The sequence below is a fragment of the Petromyzon marinus genome, chromosome 10 (assembly GCF_048934315.1).
Source record: "Petromyzon marinus isolate PM22_M1 ecotype Great Lakes invasive population chromosome 10, UKy_Petmar_22M1.pri1.0, whole genome shotgun sequence".
Taxonomy (NCBI): domain Eukaryota; kingdom Metazoa; phylum Chordata; class Hyperoartia; order Petromyzontiformes; family Petromyzontidae; genus Petromyzon; species Petromyzon marinus.
The window spans coordinates 13,746,690-13,769,800 of record NC_133676.1 but is presented as its reverse complement, the minus strand read 5'-3'; the positions used below and the strand labels follow the sequence as shown (position 1 = coordinate 13,769,800).

Genomic DNA, 23,111 nt, shown 5'->3' with positions numbered 1-23,111 from the left:
GAAACCCACGACCTCCTGTATACCAGGTGAGGGAGATAACATCTTGCCGCCGTGGTTTTATCTTCCTTTCCTCTCAGTCACATAAAATACCCAGTTAGTTTTGCTTCACCTGCTATCTTATTGTCAGGTGCAATTGTACATAAAGTGTCTGGAAACTATGGTTTATTCGTTTGAATGCTGTAGAGATTTTATATAGGCAGTAATGTGCAAGATGACCAATCATGTCCATACTCGAATAAAATAAGTTCCCATTGATATGCATTGTCCAGTATCTTTTGCAGCATACTTGATTAGTTTAGGCACTGAATAATTAAGCATAATTGTCTCCGAGTGCCTACTCCACCTGTACAGCCCATTAGTTTCCTCTTAATTGAAACAAATTACAGCAAATGGAAATTTCCATCAGTCCGTAAAAATGTAAAATATACATCACACACTTTTATTGGGAAAAAAAGCTTTTACTTAAAACATTAGCCATTTGGACAATTGTTATTTTTAAACATTACCTAAGTTAACACGTCATTCATAACACAGTTAAAGTATTCACAGTACATAGCTGAACATATATAAATGAGAAGTCAATGATTTACTTTATACCATAGCCATGTCTTAAAAATACACCAATAAAGTCCCTTTCAAAACTAAATAAATACAAAACATAAACTGTTCCCTTTGTATATATGAAAATAAATGTATTGCACAAATGTTAAAATACATAAAAATAACAATATTTAAGATTGGAACAATTATTCACACATTTAAACAAACAGCACATATAAATTAAACATGATAAAAAATATATGAACAGAATTTAGATATTTATATGGTACAGAACATGAGACCATGGATGGTAATAAAGATATAAATTCAATCAATGCATTACCAATAATCTCATGTTATATTCATCTCCAGAGTAACAACATTCAACGTTTGTGTGGTTTACATTTTTATGAACTGCCAAACGTGGTGAATACAGTACAGTATTCTTGTTTTTTTTTATTGTCCGTAACGTTGCAATAGAAGGCTAAATAAAAATGAATAATTTATTAACTTTAATTCTCCTTAATAGTTACAACATTGAAATGTCAGTTTCAGATAAAAAAAAAATATGGTTTTAGCAATATATATTTGAATCTTGCACTGCTCAGCAACCAAGATCAGAATGCAAAACATTGAGCGGTACCCGAAATATACAACAGTTGACAAAATGTAAGCAGTAATTACGACCACACTAAAAAGGTCTTGTGCATTACATGTGTAGTGGCGTAACGCGCGGGGTTAGTGAAGAGAGGGTACAACTGAAGTCGCGCAGGTGTCAGCGGGGAGACGTGGATCAGGCGCCGGAGAGGCGGCAGCAATTAGGGGGAGAAGCATTCATCGAGCGGGTGCTTCTGGGGACGAGCAGGTGAAAGCGTTGGAACACGGGGAAGACGCCGGAGAGGCGGAAGATGGAGACAATAAGAGGACGTGCTTGAAGCGCCGGAGAGTCGCCAGCTTAATTGGGGATGAGGACCCCTAATGAAAAGGGAGATATAAGGGAGTGTGCGGAGCTACACGGGGAGTTGGTTGGTTGGTTGGTGCTCAAGGGATGAAGACACAAGAGTCGGGGGAGAAGACGCCTGGGACTTCGCCCTCCTCACCTCATCCTCCCCAGCAGTGTTGGCTGATCCCCTGCTGGGGGCAGGGACGAGAGTGGAGGTGCGAGGGAAGCAGGAGAGAGTTAGCGGAGTATTGAGTGAGAGGTTAGCGGAGTATTGAGTGAGAGAGTTAGCGGAGTATAGAGTGAGAGAGATAGCGGAGTATAGCGGGGAGTTCGTAACAAGGGTGTGTGTGTGTGTTAGTATAAGTGAGGAGCATCCACACTGGATGCGAGGTAAAATAAAGTGACACAGGAGAAAAGCTAGGAGTATCCGTGTGAGCACATTACAACATTTGATGTCGGAAGTTGTCAAGAACCTACGTCGCCTTCATATCAAAGAAAGCGGCTAAGAAAATAAACCTACGCATCGACTTCTCCGATGACGAAAATGACAGAGACATCGTTCCTGCCACGGCCGCCGAAACTGCGGATCAGCTGATGGACCCGGAGAACCTGCTGCCACCGGCGCAAGAGGGAGAGCGAGGGGCAAGCCCGGTCCGTCCGCCAGCGAAGGGTTGGTGGGACTAATCTTTGGATCTTTCGGTAAAGTCACGTATAAATAAGAAATAATAAAGTAACATAATAGCATACGACGTTTCGGTTGCAACACAAGCAGCCATCATCAGGTACACAAGAGCTAAATTTACGAGAGAGGGAAAACACATAACCCCAGATGTATACACAGACACCCAAGTAGGGGGAACTAACACAGATACAACAGGGGACACAGAGAGAGAAGCATACCAAACAGACAGGGTTTAGCAGAATTTGGAAACCATATAAAGCAACACAGACGGTCGGTCAAAACCCAATTAACGTATAGTCCGGTTGATTACGCTATTTCAAAGATTGCTAAATTGCAAGTAAAGTATGAAATTTAAGATACAGACGGCACACACACATAGACATTCATACTTAACTTGCTAAATTGCAAGTTAAGTATGAAATTTAAGATACAGATGGCACACACACATAGACATTCAAGGTACACACACACATAGACATTCAAGTCTATGTGTGTGTGTGCCGTCTGTATCCTAAATTTCATACTTAACTTGCAATTTAGCAATCTTTGAAATAGCGTAATCAACCAGGCTATGCGTTAATTGTGTTTTGACCGACCGTCTGTGTTGCTTTATATGGTTTCCAAATTCTGCTAAACCCTGTCTGTTTGGTATGCTTCTCTCTCTGTGTCCCCTGTTGTATCTGTGTTAGTTCCCCCTACTTGGGTGTCTGTGTATACATCTGGGGTTATGTGTTTTTCCTCTCTCGTAAATTTAGCTCTTCTGTACCTGATGATGGCTGCTTGTGTTGCAACCGAAACGTCGTACGCTATTATGTTACTTTATTATTTCTTATTTATACGTGACTTTACCGAAAGAACCAAAGATTAATTCCTGCAGTCACGAAAGCTTCGAACCAAGTTTTGGTTGGTGGGACGTCGCTGCCTATATGGAGAGGATGCTGTCAGCGGTTACTACCTGTTCGACAAGCTGACGGCAACTCAGGCGACGACTTTGGCGGTGGCGCTGGTGGATGCGCCGACTCTTCCCGCCATTCCACGGGCAGAAGTGGCTCCCACCATTTCAGCGGCCGTGCCAGATTCTATGGCTGCTTCGCCTACTGTGCGGCCTTCTCCGATGCGCCGGTTGCCTCCGGTCAGCACTTTCTCCGCGGCTGGCGGTGATTGGATGGCGTTCCGCCGTCGCTTCGAGGAGGCATATTGTTTGGTGGACTGGTCTGCAGTCGAGGCGCTACCGGCCTTGCTGACGGCCCTGGATGATGATTCTTTGGCCACATTCTACTCCATCCCTGAGGCTGATCGTTCTTCATTCACCGACACCTGCTCCGCGATGGCAGCAATCTTTGACCCACCATCAAATATCCGTACAAAATTCCTGCTCCGGAAACAGGCGGACACGGAAACGTCTCTGGTGTTCCGCAGCGCTCTCTCGGACAAGTGGCCGACCCTCCATGGATCGAGCTGCCCTTGACTCGCTCGCCCTGGAGCGGCTCTTGGCGCTGGCGAGGGAGCTGGGCATTGTCCTTGCCATCGCCGACAATGAAGACCTCACGTCCCTCCAAGTCGCTCGAAATATACAAGCCCATCTGAGCCTCAGAGGATGGCCTGCAGCGATGGCGTGCACTGACGAAAAAAGGGACTTGGAGTCCAGTGATGGCAGTTCAGCGTATGCATCCTGAACCCAAGATCAATGACGAGGAGAATGGCGAGGAAGCCGGTTGCCGATCGAGTGGACACCAGGGAGTGCCCCACCGACTACGCCCTCTTCGCGGGCATGCTTCAACTGCGGCCGGACAGGACACATCGCCAGGAATTGCCGTCTGTGCTTCGGTAGTTTGCCCAGGCCCCCTTCAATCTCTAGCATTAGCACCTCCTCTTCCCAACGCCCACAGGCGAGTCACGACGCACCATACACACGGCCATTTTCCTCCCATCACTCATCCACATCGCACCTCGCATCCGTTCACCCTGCTACTATTCATGCCGTCACATCGGAAGCTCGCCGTGTTGGGTCGTTGGCTGCGGGACTGTGGGACATTGAGCAGTGGTGTGCATTGGCCTATCTAGTGGTCGGTGCCGCGGCGGGATCGTCGGATGTAATGGGCCTTATCCAGGGAGTGCAGGTCTGGGTGTTGTTTGACACAGGTGCCTCGGCCACCTTGATTTTGTTACCTATTTTCCATTCATTTCCGGCGTCACCTCGGCCTCTGGAGCAGGTTGATGGGTCATGTGTAGCGGTGAATGGTGGTAGTGTTGGTGGAAATGGCGCTGGTGGTAGTGGTGGCAGTGCCAGTAGCCGTGTGCACGTGGTGGTGCGTATCCGACCACCTCTGGCTGCTGGTGGTGGTGCCCGCTGAACCTGGACTCGGAGTTCAACCAAAGTGCAGGGTAACTCGAAACTGACAACTCTGTGGACTCGCATCGAGTGAAACGCAAGAGATCTAAGGGAATGACAGCGCAGCCACTGACGCTACTGAACCTGGACCTGGAGAGTTACGTTTAACCCGAGAGTTATGACAGTTGCATTCCCATGTGACCCTCCATCAGTACACCGTTCGCCATGGAAGGGACATCGCTCCTCGTCCAGTTCTAGCCCTTCTCCTCCTTCAGACGTGCTGGACCCAGTTCGCGGGGACGGGCCGGCCGCTGGAACCCGCTTCCGGAGAATTTCGTTCGGTTGAGGAACGTGGGATCGACGGCGCCACAGGCCGCTGCGCAGTTCTATCCTTGGCGGAACAGACTGCACTTTTACACTCCCAAGAACTGTTATTATTGTTGTACTCTTTTTTTTCTCTTCTTCTCATGGTTCTTGTTGTTACCTGTGTCACGGGTTCGCGCGTTACTGGAGTTGTATATGAGGTCAGCCGGGATGGCTGGGTTTTTTTCCTCATGGGGTGGGGGGTGGTGATGTGTAACACGAGGTTAGCGAAGAGAGGGTGCAACTGAGGTCGTGGCAGGTGTAAGCGGGGAGACGTGGATCAGGCGCCAGAGAGGCGGCAGCAATTAGGGGGAGAAGCATTAATTGAGCGGGTGCATCTGGCGACGAGCAGGTGCAGAGCGTTGGAACATGGGGTAGACGCCGGAGAAGCGGGAGATGGAGACGATAAGAGAGAGAAAGCACGTGCTGGAGGCACCAGCTTTACTGGGGGTAAGTGAGGACCCCTAATGAGGAGGGAGATATAAGGGAGTGTGTGGAGCAACACAGGGAGGTGATTGGTTGGTGCTCAAGGGATTAATACACAAGAGTTGGGGAGAAGACACCTGGGACCTCGCCCTCCTCAGCAGTGTTGGCTGATCCCCTGCTGGGGGCAGGGACAAGGGTGGAGGTGTGAGCGAAGCAGGAGAGAGTTAGCGGAGTATAGAGAGAGATAGCGGAGTACAGCAGGGAGTTCGGAACAAGGGGGTGTGTGTGTGTTAGTGTAAGTGAGGAGCATCCACGCTGGATGCGAGGTAAAATAAAGTGACACAGGAGAATAGCTAAGAGTGTCCGTGTGAGTACATCACTACACATGCAAGTGTCATATGGTGCTCTTAAGGCAATGCCCTACCCTCCACATTGCGACAATGGCAAATATGTATGCATCAGAGACACAGAAACAATATATCCATGGCAGCCAAGAGAATACATTGACAACAACGACACCCTTTTCTATGGAGCCCAGCAGAATAAATGTGCAGCACAGGACTATGATGAGACGAAGCATTAACCGTCATACAGTTTGATGTGTTTCCAGATTGTGTGTTTTAGTCCTGTGTGCACTCTCTCACTGCAGATGGGCAGCATTGTAAAGAGCTCCGAGAGGACGTTTGTGACTGTCAAACCAAGACTGCACTAACGTAGTGCAATAAGCCGACCATTTCATCTTTTTGTATTGTCTTTAAATAGTCCTCGGTTGAGTTCTGTGTTGAACATTTAAGACTATCCTGCATTTGCAGTTAATCAGTTGACATCGGAAAGCTGGCCTTCTGCTCATCCAAGGCTGGCATATCACTAGGGATTAACAGAAACTGTGAAAAGGGCAATTAAATGGAAATGAGGCAGTCAAACCTGACAAAGTATGTCTGCTTCAAGTGTTCTGGAAACAAGAGTCCATCTTTAAAGTCTCATTATAAAATACAAGCAGAATCTGCAGAGATAATTAAGGTTTGTGGCAGCTCATATTCTGTTATTGGTTTTCCGACTTATTTTATGGATTTTTCTACAGCTAAGAATGCAGCCTTCAGCCATTTAATGCTGATTTAAACACAACTGGATTTTGAGTTACGACAGCCTTCGCAAAGATCTCAATCACATGTATTTTTCATCTTCTTTGATAATATCAAATAATCTTCTTCCCGTTGGGGGTCTGCTTACCATAATTTTACACATGGCTTTTGTCCTTTCTCTTGTTTGTAGTAAAATAGAGGATGGAAAAATAATCCCACTGACAAGAAAAGACAGAACACACACTTGTCGCACCACTTCAGCAGGATGCCGCGGGATCAGCAGTTTCTTTTCATGACGTCTGAAGAATGAGATCCGTTGAAGGCCCTTAAAGTTGTTGTGCCAGGTGACAGAGGTCTTCACTTCGAGTCATCCCAGCAGAATTTTCAGCTGCCAAATCCCTTAATTGTATATCTTTATCCAGCGACTACAATCTGCTGTCCCTGAAGACACCATGGCTAAAGGTCTGCATCCCCATCGTATGCCAGGGGCAGAGGCTTCCTCTTTGGAACACGCCGCATTTGTCGTTTGGGTCTTTTGCTATCAACAGAGGAACATAAATGCATTAATAAGGGTGTCATACAAGGCGGTTTGCAACATGAATTATAAATGCTCACCATCGATATGAATCGTACTTAATATTAATTTGCTGCACCTTGCAGCAGTGTGTGCAACAACTATAAACTTACGCACATCTTTAAAACAATCAAAATCAAGGCAATTTCCCCATGGTATGAGACCTTGAAATTGTATATATAGTATTTAAAGTGCATTTTATACATAAGAGGCATAGCATAATACATCATTATACATCCAAATAAGTGTGTAAAATATAATTCTAGTATTTACTGCGTTGGGGGTTATAAATGTAATTCCATTACCAATAGTAGGTGTTTATTTTTTCTGGGAATCACAACGTTATATCCATCATATGTGCAAATTTTTATATTAAAATGCACCGTGCACTGTACACAAAAAACGTCATGCTGAATTCTGACCACTATATGTCTGAGTTTGGCTATGAGTAACTCGGTATAAGCAGCAATGTCCCTATGACGATGCACGTAAACATTTTAGTTAAAGCTGATCTATCCATGAATACGAAATGGGGCATATATATATAAAGTATGGAAGGTAATATTACTGTAATGCTCAATGCAATGGCAGGTGTGTGCATGTGTAAATGTTTTGAGAATTGGAAATGAAAAAGAGGACCACCCACCAGGCGAGGTAAGTCATAGAAATAATGAAAACCAGGAGCACGAGAGCCGCTGCCGAAACCCCGTACACCCAGGTCCTCAACCTGCCATCTGGGAAGCACAGCGGTTGGAAATTCACAATACATTTTAGTTCATCGGCAAGAGCCGTGCCTTTTTGTTAACGTGTGTCATGCAAAGAATCGCGTGGGCAATCATTAAGGTTGATTTAGTCTGTGGGATAATTACAAAATCACTCCAGTGACCATGACATGCACCAAACCTATGTTCCACTCTATACGTCGTGCTCTATGAAGACCGACTGATCAGTAATCAATCGTATATGGCAATGGCAGTATTGTAGAGGCTAGTCGAGATTAATCCACTAGAGAGAACTTGGGAGTTGAATTATTGCGGTAATAAATTACTACAATTTACTCGGCCACATCTTTTCTATCATAAATTACTGTACTTTGTCAATCAGACAATTCAATTCATTGCATGCCTCGTTTTTTTATGTGGGGTGTGTTAATCTACAATCGTTGTGCATCATTAAAATAATGCAAGAAACAAAATAAACAAACACATACATAAAACACTATAAAAAAATCTATCACTATGCTTCATTTAATAAAATATGACCTGCAATGTCTGCATTGTGGTCATCGGTGTGCAGTTCAGCTTTACGGGTACATTTTAAAAATGTGTCTCTCTTAAATGGAAGACATTTTGTCAATTTAGCATATACGTAGCGTGGTAGATGTGACCTTAATGATTTGAGCACACAGGGGCATTGTAGAATTTTTCTCGTATTGAACAAAGACTTTCATAAACAAATATTATTTTAAAATTAAACAACTGTATTCCAAGCGCTGTTTAAAATAGATATATGATCAGGATCCATTTTGGGAAAAATTGGAATATAGCACAAAAATGAATTGTTATGTTTCTACACAGATTACCTTATGCATATCAGCACATCATATGAAGGTAATGTGATGCATGTTAAGGCTTGTTAGTAAATCAACTGCAGTGAAATTTTCAAATGCTCTATAAATATACTTCAAGAGGAAAGCTGTCAGAAAAGGACCGTATTTCAAAATCTGTTCAATGCAGAGAGATTAGAAAAAAACCTGTTCAATTGCCCTTTTCTCTACAACACATTGGCCAATTTGTATTTCAGCGCCCTTGTAGCGGCTTCCCATATTACAGCTCTATAGACGTTGTCATAATCAATGTAATTAATATAGTACATGCACAAATAATGCCACTTTCCAAAGAACACCAACATTTTATACTGGGCAGGATATAATTGCACGTTATAATAAGGTTTCAAAAGCTGCGAGCACATTTTTTCGAATGTTTGGGAGCAGGCAGGATGTGCAAAATTAGTAATTTTTACTCTTCAAAATTTTCAGAAGCAAGCGCATAAAAGTTCCACGGAGCTTCTGCAATTACAAATTTTAACAAATTGGTGAAGTGAATCCCTACTTCCATTTGTAGGAATTAAAATGTGAAGGAGACAATAAGTGGGAGAGCTTTCTGTCATTAGCCAACTCCACGGGTATGAGGGCAGCAGAGCATAGTCTTGTTTCCAAACCCCCCTGTGAATTCCAGAAATAACACACAGCACCCTCCTTGGGAAGCCCCATAAGCTGAACATGGATTAAGTGGCATTATTCGTTCCCATCACCACTGTATTTCAACTCTATTATGGGATACCACAGATGGTTGAATGCACACCCCATGCCTTCCTGAAAGTGTATAGCCCAGACGGCCATGTGTGCCAGTTTGAAGATGTCGGTAATGTACATTATGGCTCGTTTAAATCAATTCATGGTCTACAGCTGACAGGCCTGGTAGACATGAAGAGCTGCACCAAGGAGGTAGTGGTTGAGAGGGCATAAGAACTGCAGCATTCAAAGGCCAAAAATGGGTCATTATGGCCTCGTGGTAAAAACGATGCATAATTAAAGAACAGCCCGGCTTTTTTGCAGAAACAGTAAAAAGTTCCCCCCTCTGGTCGTTATTTGTAGATTTTTGTAAATCATTTAATCAATTAATCACATTCTAATTAGATGCAATTCCCATTTTGAAAACGTTATCTATACTGCTCGATGGCATTTAAAAAAAAAAGAAATATAGGTGTCGTGGGAAATGCAATAAATCAGGTCAAGTTTAACAACATTGATTGGTGTTTCTGGAGACTGATACATTTTAGAGTGCTGAACTGGAATTGTAATTACACCTTGCCCTCAAGTGCAATGAGCTGCTATGTCAACTTATTTGCAAATTGCTTTACACAGAGACATTGCATTATGAATTTGGTTTGGCATATTGTAAACTCTGCCATGCGATGCAACACCTCGATAACAATTGCCAATATATACTGCTTCGTGTGGATAACGGTCAATTCGTGTGTCCTCAAAAGTCACTGTGTGATCTCATCTTGCCCAGGCAACTTTTAAACGTTGGGTGATGATGCATTCTTTAATTGGGAGTCCTGAATGTAAATGTTTTTGTCTTATGACACGAGGCTGGTAGAACGATTGTAATGTAATTGGGAAGGAAAAATATTGAAATTAAAAAGTCCAGCAGCAATGTAAACGTTCATTAAGTAGCGTTACCTGTGCAAGCACCTGGACAAAACATATCCGCTGCCATCATAATATCATAACCTGGTCTGGATGCCATCGTTCCTCTCATTCTAAGTGTTCACACACACTGAGTGAAATGCACGTCAGAGTATTTCCCTGGTGAATTGAGCACGAGGCAGTGCAAATTTGTATTGGCAATCCTGAGCCACTGTCGAAAATAGCACTGCCGTAGCAATTAGTTATTGTCAACAATGACTCGGGACCATTGTTGAAAATTACACACGGGAGTGTATCATTTTCAACAGTGCTATGGCAGCGCTTGTTGGCCATCAATCAATCAACGCACTGCAAAGGTGAATGATAAAAACAAAGATGTTTACCTGGCCCATAAGGCTGCAGAGTCCACGTACGCAACACCTCACTTGGCCCAGGGTCATCGGTGTTTTCCCATCCAGGCCCGTGGTCCGGGGTGGCCGGCTGCCCTTCATTCGGGGGCTCCCCGTCCCGGCCGGGCTGCAACTTGCTGCAGTGCTCCAGGAGACCCCGAGGAGTCATCACCTCTTGGTAACCCTCCTCACACCGGCACACGCCCCCCTGCACAAACAAGAGGGGAAGACGCTTTGGACATTGGGCATTCTTGACGAAGGTCTTTTTTACCCTGCCCTTTAAAGGCGTGGGGGGATGATGCAACGGTTTAATGGTTAGTTACGCTGGATTCTCAATACAGAGGTTGACAGTCCGATCTGGCATGGCAGTTGATGCAGTGCATACGTTTCTTAAAATCCCCCAGCAGTAAAAAATAGATACACCACAATCTTGACTTGAAGCTTTCGTGACTGCAGGAATCCATACTCTTTGGTTCTTTCGGTAAAGTCACGTAGGTAGAAATAAAACAAAATAAATCACGACGTTTCGAACGCAACACAAGCGCCCGTCTGCAGGTGAAAATCGCGACAGCCACGATGTGAGCAGCTGAAACGTCGTGATTTATTTTGTTTTATTTCTACCTACGTGACTTTACCGAAAGAACCAAAGAGTATGGATTCACCACAGTTAGTCAAGCAGTAAGGCCGCGTTTGGTGGCATAAAATGTGGGTACTCCCACCTCTTCCAAGATGTCTGGCCAATATGGAGGCGTAGGCCGAATACGCCCTAGAGGGGTTCTATAGAGTTCCCCATCGTGGACGCCATTCTTCCAGCAGTGGGGAAAAAGCAAGTTATTCCAGGAGCTGCACCTTTATTAGTTTTCTTTTTTAACAAAATATGAGGATTTGAGAACTAAATATTGTCAGGATAAAGGTTTACCTTTGTGTTATTTCATGCATTGGCAACTCATGCAACATGTGGGCAACTGGCATGGAATTTTTACGAGTCAAAAGTGCGGCATTTTTTAAAATGAAAAACTGCACATGTATGGCTCTGGCCTAAGTATCCAGTTTCAGTTGAATTATAATGATTCACAATAATCATTACAAATTTAAACTAGTCCCAAACAAAATGAACACGTCAAAAAAATATATATTTTGGGTTTTTCTCGGTCTTTTATAGGGTGTTGAATGTCATGGCCATAATCATTATCATCAGCCACTACTGCATTTGGATACATAAAAATATTGAATATACGAAAACGTGTCTGTCGAGTTAAAAGAAGTGATCCTAAGCACTTAGGAAAGGACAGGAATAGATACTCAAATATGTGCACTGTAATGAGAACTACTATATGGCAGTTATATCACGTGGTTAAAGAAGACTATGTATCCAATACCCGTGATCATTCCCTACCTGAGCACAATAGGAGTTTGGCAAGAGGCAAGGAGGTTCACACACTCGCACTGACTGTGGCTGAGTCATTGGTGAGCATCCTCCTGCAACAAAAACACAATTCGACATAATTTTAATATAAGGCAAAAAACTTTTGTACAGTTATGAGTATTACACACGATTGGGAATGTAAGGGCTATGCCAAATAATTTACAACCGTTTAAAGACCAATATCATGACTATAATATAACTGCTCACATATGCTGGTAATGTGAACAGATGTTCCTTGTTAATTTGCATGTAATAAACCAATTAAATAATAAATGACAGGCCTTTGTTGAGCCCCTGCTGGATATACACCTCATGTCGTCGTGCCAGTAATGGGAGCTGTTTGACCATACTTCCCCACAATGGTATGGTTGGGTTGGTGACGTTGGGGAGGCCAGGGCTGGTTTAGATATCACTTGCCACTGATCCATGGCTATGAATCAATCTCAGCTCTGCGCTACCAATGTGACTCCACTCCATACAATATACCCGACGGAAGTGTTTATGGGAATGTAATTCACATTTTAATGGAGCGAAATACTGCAGCATATCAAAGATCAATTTCAGAATGTATTTCCATTCTCTTTGGTTCTTTCGGTAAAGTTGTAACAGCTCTCTCGCTGGTTCAGCAGCTCCACTGCTGGATGATTTTGTCCGCCTGAGGACGACCGCTTGCGTTGCGATCGAAACGTCGTGATATTTTATTTTTTAGTTTTTTATTTTATTTTTCTACCTACGTGACTTTACCGAAAGAACCAAAGAGTATGGATTCCTGCAGTCACGAAAGCTTCAAATCAAGTATTTCCATTATTAAAGGGTAAGGGTGCAGCCCTGCAATTGATTGCTCATGCAACTGCTGGTGGAAGGGCCTCTATTCGAGGGTATTTGGCCTTCTCTTCCACACTGGCCCGACATCTTGGAAGAGCCGAGTGCACCCACAGTTTATCCCACCACGAGTGACCTGCTGATCCGCGAGCTCTGGTTTACCCATTTATGCTGCTGGGAAGATAGAGGTGGGGGGGGGGGATGTATGAAACTTCCATTGTTAAGGGCGATATGAATAAATAAAGCAACCTCTTCGAGTTGACAGAATAGGCAGTGTTTTTGGACAGCAAATGTAGCGGTTGTAATACTTTTTTTTGTGTGAAAGTAAAAACGACAGTGAAAGCCTACGGTCGCTTACGGCTCCCACTGATTGCGCCGCTGTGGAACGGACTTGTCAGTACCTGTAACGTGGATGCCGTCGGAGCGCTCACACCACACCAGCCGCTGAGCTCCTTTCCAGGGGCTGGTTTTCCACTCATAAGTGTAGCAGCTTCCCTCTGTAGAGCAAGGTAATGGAATGTCAACACAAGACCAAGAAGGTACCTAAGAGACATGAGGACCCCATGGAGTGCATTGTGCCATTATTAAACAGAAACCCAAAAATAGCTCCCTTGTAGAAGTTCAAGTGCCTTGAGGGGGAACCTCTATATTTTACTCTTTTTGTGAGTGAAAAATACAGAAAATGTAAATTAACTATATTTGATATTCAACTGAAATTAGGTGGGAATGGCTACAGGGAGTAACTTATTTTTTTGTATCAACATGATATGTATTATAAAGTGATCAATCCTTTAGACTGGTACAAAACTAATGAATGATTTACAATACAGAAGTAGATATGTATACGATACACATGTATGCTGAGATGTGTGTGGACCACCTTACATGACCAACTGTAACAGCTTGGAACATTTAGACTGCCTTTGAGTTTATCCAAGCTGGGTTTTTTAAAAGTTAGATTCTGTGAGGAGCTCTAGATATTGGAAAAACATTGGTGGGTTTTCTCACCAATTGCGCTGGCCTGGTCATATAACCTGTATGCCCAAACACCACATGCATACGCAGCTTCGGGTTGGCTGCATAAAAGAGGCTTCATGGATATGGCATAAAAATTGCCATCTGTGGAGGGTGTGTGTGAAAGATGCCACGAGGCATCCAGAAGCAACCACACACCAAAAACAACGGGAAGCAGAGAAGCAGCCGTGGCTGATCATCATTTTAATGTGGTTGGCTCACGCAAAATTGATTTCTCTAAGACTGTGTAAGCCCACTGGCTATCAACAAAGACTCGTTCATGAAGCCATCCATATATACAGACACAATTTCAATCGAGAGGATTGGTACAAACGCGGCAATCATTGGAAGGACGTCATCACACACTTTATAACTTGTTGTATGTTTCCTCGTCACCTTCCGTGCTTCACCTTGGTGCTCTCTGACCCAGGGCACATATGCCCCGTCCACTTCGTTCTGACACCAGGACGCTTGTGCCACACCCATTTTTAAACCTTTAAAAACAATTGCTTTCAGTGGCCTTACCCCTTTTCCCTCCTGATGACGATTGCTTGTGTTGTAATCGAAACGTAGTTTTTATTTAATGCACTTTTCTTTTTTATATCTACGTGACTTTACCGAAAGAACTGAAGAAAACAGAGAAGCAATGTGCACAACAATGAGCAGAGCATCAGGTGGCTAAAACACAGCAAGTTGGCACATTGGGGGGTATGGGTAGTGTATTTGCCAGTTACCTAAGTTATTTATTCCATAACATCTGGGTCTCTTCGACGACCTCCAGCCAGAAAGCACTTGCCACTTTACATGGCTTCAGAGTATATATATATCATTTTACAAGTGCCATGGAGACATAAACACAACTTGGTTGTGAATGCTGGCTATTGCGTGGGTGTGTGAGATAAAATCGAACCGTCACAGTCGCGGGCCTCCCACGGCTGGTCAGGACAAGAGTCCTGATCGCCTCCATCCAGGGCGATGACAGCTCGGGACCGAGCTTGCACTCCAACCCCTCCCAGCGACACGCTTCCCTCGCATGTCAACTGGCATGGGCCCCACTCTGACCAGTCACTCAAACGACAGTCACCTATGGAAGGTCAAGGGGACATTTATCAAACATTTAATAATCACCATCATTAATAATGAGCATTGCCATGTCGAATGTTTGACTCCGTGGAATACTTTCAGTTCAATTAAGGGGCATTTATACCCAGCTGAGAATTTACGTGTCAACAGATTTAAACCATTATCTCCAAAAAAGTGACAACGCTCACAAATATTAAGGCGAGTTCTGCTCTTAAGAAGCTATTAAGGCAGGAATGGCACACATGGGTTTGATGTATCCAGCACCATGCATGGCCACTTTTGTCTTCCTGTGCGGATATTTTTCCGTGCACAAGGTATACATTTTAGACCTGAGTCAACAATATAGACACTTCTTAATAAACTGACAATAAACAACACGTGAAAACATGTATTAAATAACAGACTTTTGTTTTATATATGCACATACACATATCATCATTATCATTAATAATTTATAGAAAGCCTCCCAAGAAACCATTTGTGGACTGTTAACTACATTTTCCCATGTGTTTCATTGGGACATGTTCTGCAAAATGAAACAATATTGATTAGCATAATGACGATAAAGTGTGCCAACATAGACACACATTTGAAAAGAGACACTTGCAAATGTGCACACTACCCTGTACCACTCGGCCAGAACACAGGCTGCATTACTGTCGATAATTTAACGCATAGTCCATTAGCATTCAACTAAATAATAATAATACATAAGGCATTTTTATGCATACATTTAAAATTCCACATGCAGTATATTAAAAAGGGGAAAAAAACAATAAAGTTTGCGAAAATAAGCCAATTATTCATTGTTGTTTTAATTTGCCCCATGAATAAATTTTCACTGATGTCCCCTAACAAGATTGGGACAAAAAACTTTTTTTAAGCCTTATTCATAATTAACATTTTGCAATCATGCCAGGAAATTCCCTGAAGTCGGATTAACAATGTGAAATGATAAATTAAAGACCTAAATACAAAGTCTTTCCTAAACATAATTTATTTTATCAACAGAGTTCAAATAACTTTCGGTTCCAATCTGCCAAATATGCTGATTTATGTAGTTATTGGAATAAAAAGTCCTAATTGTATAGCCCATGTCTCTCAACCTGCAGGACCTTGTGCCTCTATCTGCAAAACATTTCCCACATCTGCCGTTTATTTACCCCAGCTGTCACCAAGACCCTCATCCCTGCCTTCAACTATGGTGAGTAAGGGTGTTAACTCCATCGCCTGGTATACAGAAGGTCGTGGGTTCGATTCTGACCCTGACCCCTGTATATTTTCAGTTTGCTCGTTCTCCCCATGGTTGCGTGGATTTTTCTGCAGGTCCAGTTTTTACCTCCACATTTAGAATCAACATGCGTTTAGAATATTTGGTTGCTATAAATTTCCACATGATAAGCTACTTCGTTGACCTATCATTTTTGGCCAAATTATAGTTTAGTTTTTAGAAACTCTCTCCTCTCCAGCATCCCCAAATCCCTCATCCACAAACTCGAAATTATCCAAAATGCCACTGCTAAACTTCTCACCGGTATACATAAATGGACATCACCCTAATACTTTCTCCACTTACACCCTATCCATCCCAAATTAATTTAATAATTGCAATCAGCAAGTTCAAGATGCTCCATGGACTCGGCTCTACCTGACCTCTCCCCGTAATCTCACTTTATTCTCTTCCACAAACAGTCCGCACAACAATTCGTCTTTCTTTTCCAAGATCCAGGTCAACCTTTGCCCATATAATCTGGAACACTCCTTCTCAGCCGTGTTGTGCTCTCCACTCCCTGAAGCCCTGTTCAAGTACAAGCTCAAGATGTGTATTCTTCTGCCTGTGACCAATTGCCTCGGTCTAGCACCTGTTTACCTCTGTGAACTGCACTCACGCTGTACCTCCCCTCGCAAATTGCACTCTCTAGACTCGGGGATACTCACCATATCAACGTTAAAGAGGCGAATGCTAGGTGACCGCGCGTTCTGCTGTTATGCTCCAAGACAGCGGAGGAACTCTGCTATCCACCCCTCACATCAGGAATTGTGACTGTCTACACTTTTACATTTAATTTGAAAAAGTTGCATTCAGTGGCTTTTGCTGCAATGTTATTATTGACCTTCATCATAGTTCTTAACTTTATTTATAGTATTATGATCAGCTTTTATTGTGTTCAGTTTCAAATGGATTCAGAATTGGGAGTTTAGATTGTTCTTGTACAATGCGTTAGATTTCGGCATGATAGGGTATTTACAAAATCAAGAATATTTATTACATAACTAATATTTTTAATGTTTCCTGAAATGTGGTCGAATTTATCATCTATATTGTATTGTACATATGAATTTAAACGTTGCAAATAACACATCGCATGTGAAAATATTTATATTGTTTCATTAACACATCCACTGATGTATTTTCATTTACAATGAGATCATCCATAACATGCAATATGAATGAGAATGTAACAATGGAACCAATGGTCAGCTTTCAGCAGCTAACTTGAGGAAATTAGAATCGATTATTTTTGTATAACTCTACGAATACACAGTTTAAAAAATGATGGTTGTGTTTACTATTCATCTAAAAACATAGCTACCTAACATGAAGTAATGTTGGATAAGCAGTATGACCTCTCCCAATCAAGATCACTCAACTACTTGATTTAGAGCTGCTTTTTATATTTAGTTTGGTGTCCTTCCCCCACACCTCCGATTAGCATGGTTGGCAATGTACAGTGCAAAAGAAGTTTCACATACATTTCATACATACATCAAAGACAAAGATCCCCATATAACCGTAACAGACTGTTGGGGAAAGTGCTGTTAAACCGCCTTTGTCTCCCGAGTTTCAATGTTCACACATCGCACTAGGTACTCATTTTAGGCTGAGTCAACCTAGGGGAGGCCCAGGACCGGTTCAGATAATCGTCACTGGTGTTGGCCGTGAGCAGGAATTGAACCAAGTTCGTAGTGCAGCGTGCTATCTGCTGCACTACCGCTCCTATAAACGTACCACTGGTCCCACATCTCTCTCACCACCCCCCCCCCCACTTCCCTCACTCCTCGTCAGTTCTCTCAGCCCCTACCCCAGAACCCACATCCCCTTATTGCCCCCAGGTAACTTAAGGCCACAATACACACACAGAGCGCTCCAAAACGACCTGTTAGCCAAGAGCGCATCGCAACAGGAGCTTGATGGTCTGAGGCGCTGCCTCTCTGAGCGTTTGCTGGACGTGTCAGGCATGTTTCACCATCTGATTTTCAGCGAATGTCTGCCGTCTCGAAACAACGTGACACACCAACCAGAATGCTTCAGCGAGCCAGTGCAATTTTGTCGGCGCCGGTTTTTTTTTTTAAAAAAAGGTGCCCTCTCCAAAACGGACCGTTCAACAAGAGCCAACCTCTGTCTCGCGGCACCACGGCAGAGCTACCCTTCCCGTCGAACGCACCCTTATATGTCCGTGCCTCTGAGTGAATTGTTTTTCATATTGCGATCGAAATTGGCTCTCGATTGGTATTCATGCCATCGCCTCTGCACCTCCATGAAATGTTTTTGTTTGTTTTGCGTCACCCCCAACCGTGGCAACACTGCCGATGTTTCATTATGTTGTAGTTATGCACAATATTTTCATCGTCATCAGCCACAATCAATCCACTGCTAGATGATGGCTTAAATGTTCATGTAAAACAATGTAAAACATAACATACTCTACAGAAGTTTTATATGCAGTAAAATCCTATGAAGTGCTATAAAACTGTGCAGAATTGCTATACGTGCCATTGCTTCCAATGTGTTTTACATATTAAGGAATGTTATATGAGCTTGTTAATAAATAAAAATCTAATTGTGCATGCAATAAATATCAGAAGGCCACTATTTGTCGACAGACTATGTAAAACGTATTTCATATTTACGTGCAAACTTGAGAAGTTTTACGGTGCAGAAGGCAATTAGTCAGTCAATTAATAGTTGCTGATTAATAAAAAAAATCGAATGTAGCATACAGTGAGGGAAAAAAGTATTTGATCCCCTGCTCATTTTGTACGTTTGCCCACTGACAAAGAAATGATCAGTCTATAATTTTAATGGTAGGTTTATTTGAACAGTGACAGACAGAATAACAACAACAAAATTCAGAAAAACGCATGTCAAAAATGTTATAAATTGATTTGCATTTTAATGAGGGAAATAAGTATTTGACCCCCTCTCAATCAGAAATATTTCTGGCTACCAGGTGTCTTTTATACAGGTAACGAGCTGAGATTAGGAGCATACTCTAAAAGGGAGTGCTCCTAATCTCAGCTTGTTACCTGCATAAAAAACACCTGTCCACAGAAGCAATCAATCAGATTCCAAACTCTCCACCATGGCCAAGATCAAAGAGCTCTCCAAGGATGTCAGGGACAAGATTGTAGACCTACACAAGGCTGGAATGGGCTACAAGACCATTGCCAAGCAGCTTGGTGAGAAGGTGACAACAGTTGGTGCGATTATTCACAAATGGAAGAAACACAAAAGAACTGTCAATCTCCCTCGGCCTGGGGCTCCATGCAAGATCTCACCTCGTGGTGTTGCAATGATCATGAGAACGGTGAGGAATCAGCCCAGAACTACACGGGAGGATCTTGTCAGTGATCTCAAGGCAGCTGGGACCATAGTCACCAAGAAAACAATTAGTAACACACTACGCCGTGAAATATTGAAATCCTGCAGCGCCCGCAAGGTCCCCCTGCTCAAGAAAGCACATATACATGCCCGTCTGAAGTTGCCAATGAACATCCGAATGATTCGGAGGACAACTGGGTGAAAGTGTTGTGGTCAGATGAGACTAAAATGGAGCTCTTTGGCATCAACTCAACTCTCCGTATTCTTAGCTCTTTCGGTAAAGTCACGTTGAAGAGAAACAATCAAATAATAAAATATATATAAAACAATAAAAAATTCTCACGACGTTTCGACCATAACACAAACGGTCGTCATCAGGTGTCCGTTTGTGTTATGGTCGAAACGTCGTGAGAATTTTTTTTTATTGTTTTATATATATTTTATTATTTTCTTGTTTCCCTTCAACGTGACTTTACCGAAAGAGCTAAGAATATGAATTACTGCAGTCACGAAAGCTTTAAATCAAAATTCAACTCGCCGTGTTTGGAGGAGGAGGAATGCTGCCTATGACCCCAAGAACACCATCCCCACCGTCAAACATGGAGGTGGAAACATTATGTTTTGGGGGTGTTTTCCTGCTAAGGGGACAGGTCAACTTCACCGCATCAAAGGGACGATGGACGGGGCCATGTACCGTCAAATCTTGGGTGAGAACCTCCTTCCCTCAGCCAGGGCATTGAAAATGGGTCGTGGATGGGTATTCCAGCATGACAATGACCCAAAACACACAGACAAGGCAACAAAGGAGTGGCTCAAGAAGAAGCACATTAAGGTCCTGGAGTGGCCTAGCTAGTCTCCAGACCTTAATCCCATAGAAAATCTGTGGAGAGAGCTGAAGGTTCGAGTTGCCAAACGTCAGCCTCGAAACCTTAATGACTTGGAGAAGATCTGCAAAGAGGAGTGGGACAAAATCCCTCCTGAGATGTGTGCAAACCTGGTGGCCAACTACAAAAAACGTCTGACCTCTGTGATTGCCAAAAAGGGTTTTTCCACCAAGTACTAAGTCATGTTTTGCAGAGGGGTCAAATACTTATTTCCCTCATTAAAATGCAAATCAATTTATAACATTTCTGACATGCGTTTTTCTGGATTTTGTTGTTGTTATTCTGTCTCTCACTGTTCAAATAAACCTATCATTAATATTATAGACTGATCATTTCTTTGTCAGTGGGCAAACGTATAAAATCAGCAGCGGATCAAATACTTTTTTTCCTTCACTGTACATATTGCACAAATTACAATAACCACGCCCATTCAAACTACTCCTACACTATAACTAAATAAAAAATTCAGAGTCTAATTGAAATTACATGGTGATGTGGCCAATAAATCATGATTAATTGCATTGTGTTTACTAGCATTTGACGTGCAGACTTTGTTTAGCAGGAACAAGGTCAGTTCGGGTGGTAGAATGGATAGCCACGGACATGTTTTCCTCGACATATTTTCCGAGGTTATGTTGCATATCTACTCAGAGCTAATTAACTTGAAATGAAATATTAAAAATCAATGGCTCTGACACAAGTCGAGGTACAGGGTCAGTGACCACAACTTCAAATGGTGCATGACACCTGACCATGCACAATCATAAGACATCATGTGCATCTCCTAATGAGGTTTGTAATTACCCAGCAAGTATATATTTAACAAAAAACAGGATCAACAAGGACAGTTTAGGGAGAAATAAAAATGTATGTTTTAAAGTTACGTGCATTTTCTTTTTGCATATTAGCTGGTGACTTTCTATCGCATTTGGCAAAGGGAAATTATTTTTGCAAGGAGATGATTTTTTTTTTATTTTTAAAGTTAAAGTACACCATTGTTTTATCGCCATTATAATAAATCATAACACTAATGCTTCAAAACACATTTTGCGCACGGTTATACTTGAACCAGAGGTATGACTTTAAAATGGCCAAAATCTTAAAACGAACCATAAGTTTCTAATTAAAACAAAACTAGGCCAAACCTCCCCCCCACCCCCACGAAGTATAAAGCCTCGCAGAACAAAGATTCCTCTGGATCTAACGCACAGACAAACTATTTTTTTTATTTTTGCGCAAGGCATCTTTCCATTCAACTCATATGTTTGGAGGAAATAATTCTAACCAACCTGGACAGGGGACGCTGCAGGGCACTCGCAACCCTGGCTGCTCATCGGTACCCAGCACAGGCTCCGCCTCAGCACAGAGCTCCTCCTCCACCGCGTTCCCGACGCCTGCATGCTGCTCCGTGCCGTTGTGAACCAGGCACGTGAGGTTCCTCTCCCGCGTGCCCTCTCCACAGTCGCCACCCTAGCGACACGAGGACAGGGAACGCGGTCACAGTAAATTGCGGGTAAATGATGGGATGCGGTGAGCGGCGGAGGGTTTCGTTAGTGGCTGATCTGTAAGCGGCATCACCGGAGTCAAACAGTGGTAGAATGGTAGCTTCAGCAGTTTGCAGGCGTAATCGAATGGGATAACAATGTTTGTTTCTACATAAAAAAACCCTATTTTTTTTCATCGATATGTGATCAATATGGGGTTGTATGCTTGTATCTTGAACTTATTTTGCAGCGTATGCAGCTAATCGGAGGCGCAAAAGAGAGTTTAGAGATAAGCGGATAAGTGAGGGACAGCACGAGAGAAGGAAGGGGCAGGGTTGAGTGTACAGGGGAGGCGATGCAAGTATGTTCATGCAGGAAAGGAAGATTATCCTGCAAGGTGGGAGGGATGAGAAAGCAGTGGGGAGGGATGGCATCACGGAAAAGATTGAGAGCGTTTGCAGGAGTGCTGGAATTATAGATGAGGCACGGGGATGAAGAAGGGATGGATGTGTGTACAGAAGGGAGTGATTATAGCAAATGGAAGACAAACGTACACTTACTTTATAGGGGTTTGAGAGTGCAGATAGAAGGGATAAAAGAAATGGTAATGAGAGAGAAAGGAAACGTGCCAGAAAGGTCGAGTTACGCACGTGCCAAAGGAAAATAGCCGATAAAAATCAAACACCGGAACAACGTGGAAACAGAGACAAAAATAAATAGGGGAGGCATTTTTTGTCATGCAGGATGTTAGAGGAGATATTTCTATCAGGAGAATGCAATTGTTAAGGGAGCAATATAAAGTATAGAGGTATGGGTGTGATGCAAGAAGAAGAGATTGACAAGTCACGGAGGCAAGTGTGTATACTCTAAAGGTCGGTGGCATTAAATTAGCACTAATGAAAGATTCATATGTCAGTCTGCAATTCCTATGCCTTGAAAGCCTGAGCTAGTTTTTTTTATCTCGCTGGTTAAAGTAGTAGTAACAACAAAAGCTGCCCCATTTTGCAGAGAAGTGAAGCAGAATGGATAGGGCTTTTTTCTGCTGCTCTTGCACAATTTAACCTGCTGCTCTATTTCCATTGAATGATAGGTAATATAATTTTTAAGATTTCCAATGGGTAACAAACATTGTCTTCTGATTGCCTTTGTTGAATTTTTCACCTGATATACACGGAAAATGTTTTCGTTATTCTTAGAGCGAAGTGGCTATTCATAAATTATCCATGCAAGGTGCAGGCAATTATGGTTCT

General features: G+C 42.8%; 1 protein-coding gene across 3 annotated transcripts in view; it reads right to left on the bottom strand.

The window, feature by feature from the left end:
• Positions 1 to 418: 418 nt before the first annotated feature.
• The window catches only part of THSD7A (thrombospondin type 1 domain containing 7A), a 368,787-nt gene continuing 346,094 nt past the window's right edge, over positions 419 to 23,111 (bottom strand). For all 3 annotated transcript variants that reach the window (XM_032951145.2, XM_032951144.2, XM_076066194.1), the window contains exons 24-30: positions 21,667 to 21,847; positions 14,718 to 14,891; positions 13,195 to 13,290; positions 11,942 to 12,024; positions 10,540 to 10,753; positions 7,589 to 7,676; positions 419 to 6,906 (exon numbers count right to left, since the gene is read on the bottom strand). In XM_032951145.2, the coding sequence (XP_032807036.2) occupies positions 6,825 to 6,906; positions 7,589 to 7,676; positions 10,540 to 10,753; positions 11,942 to 12,024; positions 13,195 to 13,290; positions 14,718 to 14,891; positions 21,667 to 21,847 (918 nt within the window). In that variant the 3' untranslated portion in view covers positions 419 to 6,824. The remainder of the gene's footprint in view (positions 6,907 to 7,588; positions 7,677 to 10,539; positions 10,754 to 11,941; positions 12,025 to 13,194; positions 13,291 to 14,717; positions 14,892 to 21,666; positions 21,848 to 23,111) is intronic.